General features: G+C 41.6%; 1 protein-coding gene across 1 annotated transcript in view; it reads right to left on the minus strand.

Moving 5' to 3' along the window:
• The window catches only part of dcc (DCC netrin 1 receptor), a 263,043-nt gene that overhangs the window by 125,484 nt on the left and 124,365 nt on the right, over nt 1–13,194 (minus strand). The window contains exons 4-5 of the mRNA XM_061262994.1: nt 8,948–9,098; nt 7,001–7,137 (exon numbers count right to left, since the gene is read on the minus strand). Coding sequence (XP_061118978.1) covers nt 7,001–7,137; nt 8,948–9,098 — 288 coding nt within the window. The remainder of the gene's footprint in view (nt 1–7,000; nt 7,138–8,947; nt 9,099–13,194) is intronic.

Genomic DNA, 13,194 nt, shown 5'->3' on the forward strand with positions numbered 1-13,194 from the left:
TGAACATTAACTGAAGCTCCTGATCCATATCTACATGATTATATGCATTGCACTGCTGCCACACAATTGGCTGATTAGATAATTGCAGGTGTACAGGTGATCCTCATAAAATGCTCAGTGAGTGTATGCACACGGTTCAAACACAGTTAATGGATATGACTGGATATTCCTGATAGTATGTATAGATTTTCCTCCCTGGTAATTTAATCATTTGAGCTTTATTATTACTCAAGAAGAATAATTGACTGGTTGAAAAATGGGGCCCAGCTAGAATGGTGCGGAGACATAACTAAAAATTAAATGTAGTATTTTCTTGCAACAGTGTGATCTAATAATAACAAAGAAACGTTGAAGGATGGTGCAATGCAGAGAAATCGTTCTTCTTCTTCTTCTTCTTCTTCTTCTCATCTTTGTTTGCACAAAAAAGGCCAGAGATCTCCCCTTCTCTTTGTCACAACCAGCGACATGCGAGTCGGATTAATGTTTAAAACAAACATTTCTATTTGACATGATCGTTATGGTGCTGATTCCGTCATTTGAAGAACGCGTGGATAATGTCTTGCATTTACATGCAACAGTTTAGGATGAATGTTGATTGAATCCAGGCTAATGTGCCAAATAATCGCACAGAAACCTGAAGGAAAGGCTGAGGACCATAAGCTGAAAACACAAGCTGACACAGCCAAACAAGCCATGCACAGCCATGCACAGCCAAAACTGTTCATCACTGGCATGTATAGAGAAGTGGCTGGAAAAATAATGTGAGTACACATGTAATACACATGTCTGTCTCTCCATGAACTGTCTGTGAATTTGTATGTAATAATGTCTTCAGTTCTTCATAAATAAATAAATACGTAAACACACAGCTCATGCCTGTCTGTAAATGTATATACAATAACGCCTGTGGTTCTAAATAAATAAACACAGAGCACAGCATCTCAATAAATAAATTATAAACACACAGCATATTCCTGTCTGCGAATGAGTGGGTAATATGCCAACAATGTCAACATTGTTCTCTTAAAACATGAGGCAACGGTCGGGAATGAGGAAAGCAATCTTAGAAGAAGGAAAAAAATGGAAGTAGGTAAATAAAAACCAGTGTTTTAGCCCATTTCTCAGTGTCCAACAAGAGTCATCCACTTATTGTTGCTATTCAAGGAATGATTCCCCGAGAGAGCGGTGAGGGAAACTTTAATTTTGTTTCTTCGGTTGGAAATTAAAAATTGATCAGAGCTATTTCAGCTTGGAAGGCGGTCAAGTAAGATTCACATTTCCAATTCCACATTGGGTGTGAAGTTTGGAAAGTTGGAGAAATGGAAAGAGCACCTAACGGGGCTGAGCTTTAAACGCAGTCACAGGAGGTGCCCGAGGTCTCACAGCACTTGAGCTGCTTAATGGGTGATTTTTGTTGGAGCTTATTATTAATGACCATTAAAACGTGTTACTGTCGTGTTTAAACTGCTTGTGGCCATTTTGGGTCAATTGCAGTGTACACTCAGTGAGCACCTTATTGTGTATTTATTACATTCATTTTTTTTTACTTATTGGTCTTCTGCTGCTGCTGTAGCCTATCCGCTTAAGTGTTGACGTGTTGTGCGTTCAGAGATGCTCTTATGCATACCACTGTTGCAACGTGTGGTTATTTGCATTACTGTCACCTTCCTGTCAGCTTTGACCAGTCTGGCCATTCTCCTCTGATCTCTCTCATTTACAAGCTGTTTTTTCCCGCAGGTCTGCTGCTCACTGGATTTTTTAGTTTTTAGTTTTTTAGCACTATTCTCTGCAAACACTAGAGATTGTTATGTGTGAAAATCTCAGGAGATCAGCCATTTCTGAGATACTCAAACAACCCTGTCTGGCACCAACAATCATTCCACAGTCAAAGTCACTTAGATCACATTTCGTCCCCATTGTGAAATTTGGTCTGAACTTCTTGACCATATCTGCATGCTTTTATGCATTTACTTGCTGCTACATGATTGGGTGATATTTCCATTAACAAGCTGGTGTACAGGTCTACCTAATAAAGTGCTCAGTGAGTGTATATCTTCGTTGGAGAAAAGCACAAGGTTAACACAAGACATTTCTGTGTTTACTGGGTGTAGTGCAGGATTAAAGATATACAGATACAGATCGTTCATTAGTGCTTCAATGCCATCCATTGACAAATGTTACGCAGGTTTAAGACGACCATTTCCTCAATTACTGCTGTGCAGATTCTTGTTACAATTCTCAACAGTATGCTGACCACACTGAGAGTCCATTTAGGATGATATATTGTAATGTTATTGATAAACATTGGGGAAAATTCCAAAAACACACGCATTTTCCCATATCAAATATTTTTCGCTTTTCAATGCGCACAAAACCTAAGCATGTCTTGGGGCTAGGAGGAGATTTGTTGAATTTCAACGAATATAAAACACCAGTTGTACATTGAACATGTACATTGTAATTACATTTCCATAATCCCATTGCACTTTGTAAAACATTTTGATGCAATGCTGAGTTTTGATACAGTGCTGCTAGTATATGCGTAACAGCTGTTATGTTTTCAAAACAAAACAAAAACCATGTAAGCATATTCCAACTGCCATGATAAGAACTGAAGCAGAACTCAACAGAAAGCTTACCAGTTTTGGGACAGCAGTCCTAATTGCCTAAATGAGCAATGTTCATGGAGAAGCAGTACTAGCGCATCCACACTAACTAGACTGGGGGGGGGGGGGAGTGGTGACACAATTTACACAGAGCAGATTGTTACATGATACATGCCACAGCTAACAAGACAACAGTTGTCAGGAATACTCATTGCAAACCAAGGAAGGGGAAAATCTGCCAATAACTGACACTTGTGAATACGTACAGTAAACAAGGACCCAAGTTAAGTGGCAGCACCATATGACGGTCTATGTTCCAGAAAGCCCCACGGCACTCTCCACTATTACAGCTCAGCTTTTAAAACGTTTCTACACCATCCACAACCACCAGACCCAAACACCTGGATTCAGCCATATTTCGCCCATAACTTTGACTTTGTATTCGCAAAAACACAGCACAGCAAATTCATTCTGACAGTCATTTGAAGGCTCCTCATTGCGTCTGGGAAGATACTACTGCCGTCAATCGATTCCGCCTCCAGTATCGCTTTCCCCGGCGGAACCTGGGTCTTGTTACTCCTGCGGGAGTAACAAGGACCAAGTGAATTTCAAACTGCCATCATACATTCTCCACATCGGAATATATTCAAAGTCCTTCTCTCACTCAGCCTACGGGATTGACAGTCTCCACTGTCTGAGCGCAATGCAAAACAGCACTCAGGCCTTCAGCTAAGTAGCACAGCCCAGTACGAATCCTCTCAAATGTGCTTATTATACAAATATAGCACTTCCTTCCAACCCTCATCCTTCCTGATTCAAATGGGGAATGTCGATGAGTCAGTGCTGTCAGAAAACAGTATAGCTGACGGTTCATAATGTGCTGCATATAATGCCTTTCAGAGATTTGAAAAGGACGGCTGAAACAAAGCTCTGAAACCATCTGTGCGCTTTGTGAATCATCACTGCCAGAGCTGGAAACAAACCGTCAGTCTATAGCAAGGCTGCTACAGATGTGAGGCAGGCTCAGAGAGCATCGATAGCCATTACTCTTATTCCTGTCATCTTCCATCAAGTTTGGGCGGCAGGCTAAAGTTTAAACGTATGTTTAAAGGAGGTACTAAATCAAAAGTGCGAACACAAGAAAGGAACTGGAACTGGTCAGTATTAATGCGCTGTACTGTGTGTTTTTGTATAAGCATGTAAAATCTAATGAGGTTTTGTGGTTTTACAGAGATAGACTGGGCCATGAACTGTACATGAGCACTATTTATATATCGCACAGTAAGACGAAATTGACGGTCATGCATGTATCATAACATCTAGAATATGATCGCAAGCTTATATGAATTGAAAGATTATGCTAAAGGTTCACAAGCGGTCATCAAACAGGACAATGTATGAAATTAATTTGGTTCCCAATGACAATGCAAAAACATTATTGAAATTAAGAAGGCTCTCTTTCTCTGAACATATCTTATGCTTTCCCACAGGAATAAACACCATAACTATAAAAACGATCTAAGCAGCCATCCTGTGGTTACTCTGTAATTGGATTGATTGAAATAAAGGACTTCAGCTGTTCTGCCTTCTCAGAATCACACCCAAGCCGCGACTCATACGATTGAGAGCAATAAACAGAACCATGTATCAAAGATTTTAAAACAACCTAGAATGTCCCCTACCGAGCTAGCACAAAAAAGCAAGAAAATTGAGCTGGTTTAAGCTGGTTATAAAGCTGGTCTAGCTGTGTATGAGCTGGTCAACCAGCTGGTCTAGCTGGGTATGCGCTAGTCAACCAGCTAGTGCTGGTAGCTTGACTGAGCTGGTAGCTGGATTGACATAGCTTGAGCTGGTCAAACCATGTCAAGCTAGGAGCTTGTCTGAACTGATTGACCTGCTACCAGCTGGTTTTTTTTTACAGCAGGGAATAGGTCTATCATTCACTAAAATAATGAATGCATCACAGAGGATAAATTTAAGATTGCAATTTTTTTCAAACTAGCAAGTGACACCCTACAAAATGAATTAAGTCTCAAACAGGATAATGTAGAACCCAGTGATTAAAACGGATTAAATACACCTTCCTTTTTAAATACAACGAAGAACATTGCATTTAGGAGTCAAACACAAAACTTTCTGGCACTGTATATTAATTAGAAAGACTTACATACACAAGGCTTTGTCCAGACTCTATAGAGAATGTTCCAGGGAAGTTGCACTTCCGATTCCGTGGATTCGATTACCGTTCCAGTTGAGAACCAGAGAATGAACAGCCTCTCTAATAAATTCTCAGTATCCTATGGTTACAGTAATTGGATTAATTGACATAAAAGGCTTTGGCTGAGTCCTCCCCCACCGTGCGTAACTAATAAGATTGAGAATAATTAACCGGATCAGCATTGCGTGTGCACATGGATTAAAGCTGGGACTATATCAGCATTCAAAACATCAATGAGTCTTTGTATGCACCACATACATCAATATGCTGTTTTATGACTGCCACAATGCTGTTTGTGTACACTCCCAACGATACGGGTGTGTGCCTGTCTGCAACTTAAAATAAATATTTTAAAATAAATTAAACATTGCACAGAAAAATAATGCACAAACTCTTTACGCTTTCTTTTCTTCAAGCTCTCTGACATCCATTACAAATGAAATGTTTTCAACCCAATCTATTAAACTAACTGGAATCCAACAAAAGGCACTGCTAGCTTTGTTTACCTGTGGTTCAATGTGTTCAAAAACAACTTGAAAACAATTTCCTTACAAATACTATGTAATTTGCTATTTGTCTTTCCAGTAGGAAAATGCACTGGATGATGTAGCCCACCAAGTAGTTTGTTACAAGTTTAAGTGGGAACCCATCATTTATATGATACCATCAGGGGTGCAGCTTCCTCTACTTCTCAACAGCCTCATCCAACTCCTGTACAAATGTGAGGTGAGTGGCTCTGAATATCATTGTGCGTAAAAACCTAGTTTAAATTCAGTTTGGAGGGGGTGTCTCGGTGGCGCAGCCTGCAGAACACTGACCGCATGCTCATTGTGAGCTGCGACTTCAACGGTTCGAATCCGACCGTCTGACAATTTGTCGCATGTCTTTCCCTCTCTCTCGCCCCCATTCTTCCTGTCTCTATATACTGTCCAATAAAGCTGAAAAAGGCCTAAAAAATATCTTTAAAAAAAAAAAAATTCAGTTTGGAGTCGATGGTTCATACAGGTCAGCCGCTGACCTGTATGAACAGGTAAATTATCTTCAGTAAGTGATTATTGAACTGGGATGTATGTGGTTTCTGAACGTCTCAACACTTCTTCAGCGGAGAATCAAACATGCTGTGGACAAATTGCGCAAAAAAGAAAAGTGCAAGGTATCTTTATTTTTTTCCAGGGGACAACAGAGAAAAATATTTTCTTCGCTTGAGTGGTCCACAGATGGCTCTCACAAGAAGATGCAGCCATGAGCTTGCACCCTTCAGTACACTTTCATGAAACTTGCAAAAAAAAGAAGGTGATAGACATTCTGATTGAATGTACAGCAGATTCAATACAAGCAACTCTCCCAGGTGCATCGCACAGAGCTCCTCACTACACAAAAGCAGGTGTTTTCTGAAGAACCACAACACAATCCCAGGAACATCTTCACACGGCATTTCATATACATATATATAGTAGAATGTACTAGAAGCATTGCTACAAATGCAGCAGTTACTTTCAGGTGAAAGTGAAACAGAAAATGCAATTATACTGTGCGTTATCCCTTTAAAAATGTGTATGGAAAACAACAGTCATGCTTATAATATTCAAATTAAGCAATGGAGGACTTAATGATGGATATCATACAGTAGATCATAGCATGACATGTATAATCAGCCACTGGTTTAAGACCGGACAAGAATCTGTACTACAGCATGGTAAATAAAGGCATTTGGAGAAAATATCTCTGAAGACAAAGTGATGTTTTACCCTTTTCCTTCAGACAAAAAAAATACACACACGCACGCACACATGCACACACACATGCACACGCACATGGACACGCACACACACTACTCCAGAGGAAATTGTCCCCTGCCTAATCTAATGAACTGTAAGTACTGTATTACTGCAGTGGGCGGCCTGTAGCGTAGTGTCCACTGGGACACACAAGGTCGGTGGTTCTAATCCCGGTGTAGCCACAATAAGATCCGCACAGCCGTTGGGCCCTTGAGCAAGGCCCTTAACCCTGCATTGCTCCAGGGGAGGATTGTCTCCTGCTTAGTCTAATCAATGGTACATTGCTCTGGATAAGAGCGTCTGCCAAATGCCAATAATGTAAGTTGCTTTGGATAAAAGCATCAGCTAAATAACTGTTATACAATGTAAAGGGACGAGGCAAAAACACTAATACTCACCGAGGACAGAGAGTGCGCAGGACGCACTGATGTTCTCATTCTTGTTGATTGCCACACACGTGTAGGTACCCGTGTCATCGTCCGTTACACTTTTGATCAAGAGGTTGCTCCCTCCGAGCATGGTGAATTTCTTTGACCTGTGGAGGCAACGGTTTTACTGGAGGACCAAGCAAATGCAGGAGCTCACAAACAGGTACAGCAGAGCTGCAGCCTTTCAAACCTCTTTTTTTCAGGACTGGAAGATGTTAGGAATCCACCACCAAGGAACCATGAATAAAACAACCAGACTTCTCGGCACTTGGAAACACGGCCTAGCTTCCATTTTTTAAGACAGGAGTTTCAGTCAGCCAGAGGTGCCAGTCAGAGTATGGATTTCTGTCAGACCTCCTCCACACATACTTGCGAGACGCTCAGAAACAATGTGATTAATTGTCTACCATTTGGCACCACACTACCAGAGTCCTTGATCCTCTCACATTTGGCATCGAATACATTCACCACATAGGGTCTGATCGGTCCAGACCTGCTCAAGGTCTCCTTGAGTCTTATTGCCTCTCAGCTGAATCTTCAATAAGATGTTTGCCTGGGTGCTTAAGCCATCTCCCAATCTCCCCAACACGTCTAGCTCGGAGAAAAGTTGTGTTAGTAGAACTGTCTCCATGGTTTCATGTGGACCTCAGGAACATTGTTTACGTTGAGGTTGGGAGAGACAGATTCTTGCTTTTCTGCACTTCCTTCTCTCCAAAAAACTTTCGTACACTAACCCTTCCTCTCCTCACAGTAAAGGTTTGACTTTAGGAGAAATTAAAATGAAGATGGACTGGAGCCCTTGGGAATTATTTTGGTAAAGCTGTCTTTTAAAACCCATTATTTCCCATTATTTGAAATCTGCAGCACAAAAGGTGATATTGAGGGAAAATCCTTTACCACATAGCTCCCCTTTCTCAAGTGTTGAAAGACACCTTTCAGTTAGTGTCAGAAGCAGGGAAATCTCGAGAGATCTCAAGTCACTCGACTTAGCATGTGAGAACAGCACTTACTGTAGCGGCAATGGGTACCCCAGGGACTTGCCAGCTCGGATATTTCTCAGATGCTTACAGGGCGGCTCGTAGAAGTGTGATGTATTTGACACATGTCGCTTGCTGTTCAACCATTTCCCTGTGTCTCAGCTGATGTATGTGTTAATCACTGGATAGCAGGTGTTCACCTCACTCTGAGTTGATGTGATTATTAGAAAATATTGTCCTGAAAAGTCGGAAGCTTTAGCACTCTAGGCTAAAATGCACAAAATATTTCTTCCAGTCTACTTGTGAGGTAGATAGCTTGGTCGCAAGCTTGTGATGAATTTTCCATGTCACAGTGCAGTCACTTCGGCAGATTTTCAGGAATATACATCATTTGACCAGGAGCATATGCATTTCATTCTGTATCAACTGCCTCTTTATTGCTCCCTTGGGGAAATCAGCTAGCTATGAAGCTTGCATGGAAATTGACTTGAATTGACGATGATATGATCAATCTAAAAGGTTTTGATGCAAAGAAAGCAACATGATAACAAAACTCCTAATGAGATCAATTAAATATGATAAATTATGCAAGAAAAAAAAAGATACGGAAGGACTTTGTGGCTTTGTGTTCTTTGATGACAAGAGACAGTGAGCTTAAACCGACCTGTTTATAAATAAAGTGTGTGTGCGTGCATGTGTGCGCGTATGTGCTTGTGTGTTAAGTTCGATACAAAGCCAATATGAGACAGATTGGAGATATTTAACCCAATCACAGTCTCCGTGATAATCAACCAAATTACAGTCTCTGTGTATTGATTGGCAGTAGTGCATTACATTTTTTCCCAGCTGTGGATTTCTCCACAAATGGACGATGAACATGCTGTGCAGAGCGGTCAAGAAGCAATTCAAACCTGTGTTTTACTTGGCTGTTTACACTGACCTTGTTTCAATCACTTCACTGCCCCTCATCCAGTAAAATGAGGGGGTCGGGAATCCAGAGGCAGAGCACTCCAGAACCGCATCTTTTCCTTCGACGGCTGTCACGCCTATGGGCCTCTGCAGGAACACCAGGCCCCGAATCACTCCGGGTTCTGCACAGCAAAAAGAGCACAAACAAGGAGCACGTTCATACTGTAGATATTACCTTCAATGACTTGTGTCGCAGCAAAAGCCCTCCCCCCTCCTTGAGCGATGCTAGGACCCAATGGGTGTAGTGGAGGTCCCCACTACAGTCAAAACTGGCAACGGCAGAATTTGGGGAAACATTACAGTACATTACATGTTATTTACAGTTGATTAGTCTAAGCCTGAGACAATTCCCCCGGGAGCAATGTGGAGTTAAGGGCCTTGCTGAGGGGATCTTGCTCAGCTACACCAGGGATCGAACCACCGACCTTGTGGGTCCCAAAAGGGACCACCGACCTTGTGGGTTTTTACGTTAGGCTGTAAAACGTACATAGTACTTACATTTGGTACTTACTGCCTTTGTTTCACACTAGTTATAATTACACAAGGAACGGGGCCTCCACTGCAGTAGGAATGAAAGCTTTAGCTTTTGTAGATGTGTGTTGAGTGCTGGGGTGTGCAGTGACAGAGCACATACACTACATTATTTAATATCTGTCTGTTTAATAGATTTCCCTAAATCAGTGAAGGTAAACCCTAAATATACAGCCCAGCAAAGGAATCTATACACATTATTCATCTGGCTGAAGAAAAAGTACTAAGTATGCATGGCTTCCCATGCCAACAACTGCCATTTTTCAAAAATTCTCTGACATTATTTCAATGAATCATCTGTTGGAAAGCTCTGCTTCCTAGCTAACAATGCTTATCTCTGTGAAACAGAGAGAGTCTCTAATCAAATCGCAACCACTTTCAAGACTGATTGGCTCTCAATGATTTCACCTTTCAACAGAGCCAATTACTCTTCTTGGCCTTGCTTTGCAAGGGCAGGAACTGCATCACACATTTAGATTTTTTTTTCATTCAGTGGATTGTGTGGGCAGAGATCCAGCAAACTTTGAAATATGAAATATGAACGCTTGGCTTAAATGGTATGATTACAAAAGTGAAGAAGAGGAAAGAAATGAAGACTGCTGTGCTTAGGACTTGAAAACATGCTTAGTTAAGTAGGTGCACGCACTTGGAGCAAAATTGAGGTCCGCACCCTGCTCATTAAACAGACCAGAGGCAAATTGCACACTCATATATTTCTGGCTGAAATACAAAAGTGAGAACAGAGAAAATGCATTGTGCACTCAAAACCAGTCAAAACTATACTTGGGTTTTGTGCACACAAACCGATATTTGTACAGAAATGTATTTTTGCGCTACCATTTTTGCAATTTAATTGATAATTTTACCGTACTTCCAATATTTTATTACAATACACAATTACAGCTTCGTCATATTGCCTTGCCCCCTTTCAAACCGCAATAGTCCCTTCCCACAGTCTGACGGAGATACGGGCAGACGAAAAAGAAGAGTGGAAGATGGTTTCGGGGGCAATTTAATGTAGCTGTGGGCCGCGCGTCACCAACAGTGCTCACATAGGGGTTCAATTTCATCTCCGCCACCAGCTGCTCAGGCCAACGAACCCACACCACATAATTCAGCCCCAATCACCACGGGGAATCAGCATGAGCAGTATTCACCCGAAGACCTGCAATTCACTCCAGGCCTGATTGCCCTTCACAAGAGCACGGTGCGCAGGGCCTAGTGGCTAACAAGAGATTTATGTGACAGCCAGCTACTAACACTCTGAGACCCCTACAACACATGCCCTTGAGACACAGTCTTCCCCTCCATTACACTCTGCTAGTTTGCTGTAGCAGACATGTTAGGGGGCAGATGCTACACTTGGACTGGTAAAAAAAAACAAAAAAACTTTTGCATGGTGCAATAGATAGATGAAATGTAAACAGCTCAGGTAGGGGACAGGATCCGGTGAGTGAACTGTAAGCTGAAGACTTCTGTTCGAGCTGAAAATTGAGTATGGAAATTAATTTTTTGAAATTTATGTCAGACTGGTGTGTAATGGAATCTTAGCCAGGCACAGAAATTCAACTAGTCACTGTAGCATTCCAAAACTTGCATTTAAAATTACTGTATTCATTAGTCAGCAGGAAATTGACCTAATCTGTACTTTCATGTTGCATGATTCATCGTACAGCAAGAGCTGTAAAAACTCAAGGTCAAACGTGATTTGGTATTTAAATATAACGTGTAGATTATGTGCTCAGCAGAGAGGGATCATTATGAGAATAGACTTGAAATTCAAGCGATGTTATGAGCACGCAGTTCATTCAACCAGTCAGACTGCACCTGTCAGCACATGAAATGAGGAATCAATGGTGCACGCTTCTGCCCTTTATATTCACACTTTTAATTGCACAAAGCTCTATACTCACCTTGACATTTTTTTGCAAAAAACAATATAACAAACAATCTGCTAAATCACTTAGATACAGTGCAGTCTGCAGGTATTTGGACAGTGGTGCAATTTCTGTTCTTTTGGCTCTGAACTTCAGCAGATTGAATTTGAAATTAAACAATGAATGAAAGAGGTTAGAGTGCTGACTGTGCAATAATAGACTCCAAAGGAAATCAAAAGCCTAGAATCAAGACAAGATACTGAAAGCTCTACAACAGACTAATCAGGAAGAGATAAGAAAAGGCAACTGTCCAAATTCTTTTGGTCCCCTAAAGTGGGGTGGGTGGGGCATGTATAACAAGCGATGTAATGCCTACATGGATCGCTAGATAATCCCATCAAATTAAAGGTGACAGTCTGCACTTTAACCTCATATGCATTTCAAAGCCAATCTGCCGGAATGCAAAAGAACAGAAATTGTACCACTGTCCAAATACTTACAGACTGCACTGTCCATTTTAGCAATCCATACTCATTCATTTATGTTGTAAAACAGTGACTTCCCTACTTTAGTAGCTATTCTGCTACTCTCGACGAAGGCGGTCGCATTTTCTTTCTCTCCCTGCCCTTATCTCTCCTGCTTTGCTCTTGTCTTTGTGTAGTCTCTGTCTGAACCTGTAACTCTGAGCCTCTCTCTGCATCTCTTTCCGAAAACTGAAATTATGGATCTGATCAGCTGGTCTCTCAATGCAATTGATCAAATTTTCTCGACGAGAAAACTGGGTAAGGGTGAACCCGCCTGCCCCGACGGAACGCATGCAGCCGGATACATGATGGACTCGTATGAGGTACCGAGGGTCGTGTGTCTGTCCATCCTTTCCGTGGAGGATATTGAAGACGTCTACATAATTGGGATTATGATAACATGTTTCCTGCTGTTTGGATTTGGTGGGTTCCTGGTTTATCGCAAAGTTCGAAAGGCGTTGGCAGCAGTTATGGCAATTGAGAAGCTGCCCGTCTTTGAGGGAATGTATCGGATCATGAACACTCAGACTCAAGCGATAGGCGAACTGCATCGCCTCACTCGCAAGGATAACGACTTGGAGAAGTGGATTGGAACGACTCGGAATGGGCCATCACATTCGGCTAATTTGGACCGAGAGAACCAGTGAGACTTTAAGGTAGGCAGAAAACTGCAGAGTCGGCCTAACCCAAACAAGCTTATCTTCATTGGCTCCCCCGCTTCGGCCTTGGACAGCCGATTTCTACTCTCCTGGATGGTATGCAGACAGCTGCTCTGGGGAGTTGTATTTTTTTCCCTCATCTCCCCCCATTGTTTCTTTCTTATCTAATGATAGTTCTCCTGCTCCTGTCTCCCTCCCCATGTTGGCCACGAAATGGCCTCTGTATGTTTCTTGGATGGGATGAAACTGTCAACTGTAATTTCGTTGCTCTGTACTGTGCAATGACAATAAAGCTATTCTATTCTATTAAGTGATAATAAATGATTTTATGTGCATGTATGATGACATACCTGCTACCAAAAAAAAAGTGTCTAATGAGGCGAAACACGATGAGGCCACATTCATTCTCATTTCATCTTTTTGTCCGAAACCTTGAGAAAGCGGTCTGGTCAAACAGTGAAATTCACATCAACCGAGAGCAGCTGGTGGTCATTCACCCTGAGCCAAGGTCAAAACATACTGTGTGCTTCTGAAAAATGTTTCACTTGCGTCTTCCATTCAGTGAAGCTTCCTTTACAAAGTGAATGTGATACTAGCTGAAAGTGAATGAAATCCATATAAATGGTT

The sequence above is a fragment of the Conger conger genome, chromosome 12, assembly GCF_963514075.1.
Source record: "Conger conger chromosome 12, fConCon1.1, whole genome shotgun sequence".
In the NCBI taxonomy this organism is placed as follows: domain Eukaryota; kingdom Metazoa; phylum Chordata; class Actinopteri; order Anguilliformes; family Congridae; genus Conger; species Conger conger.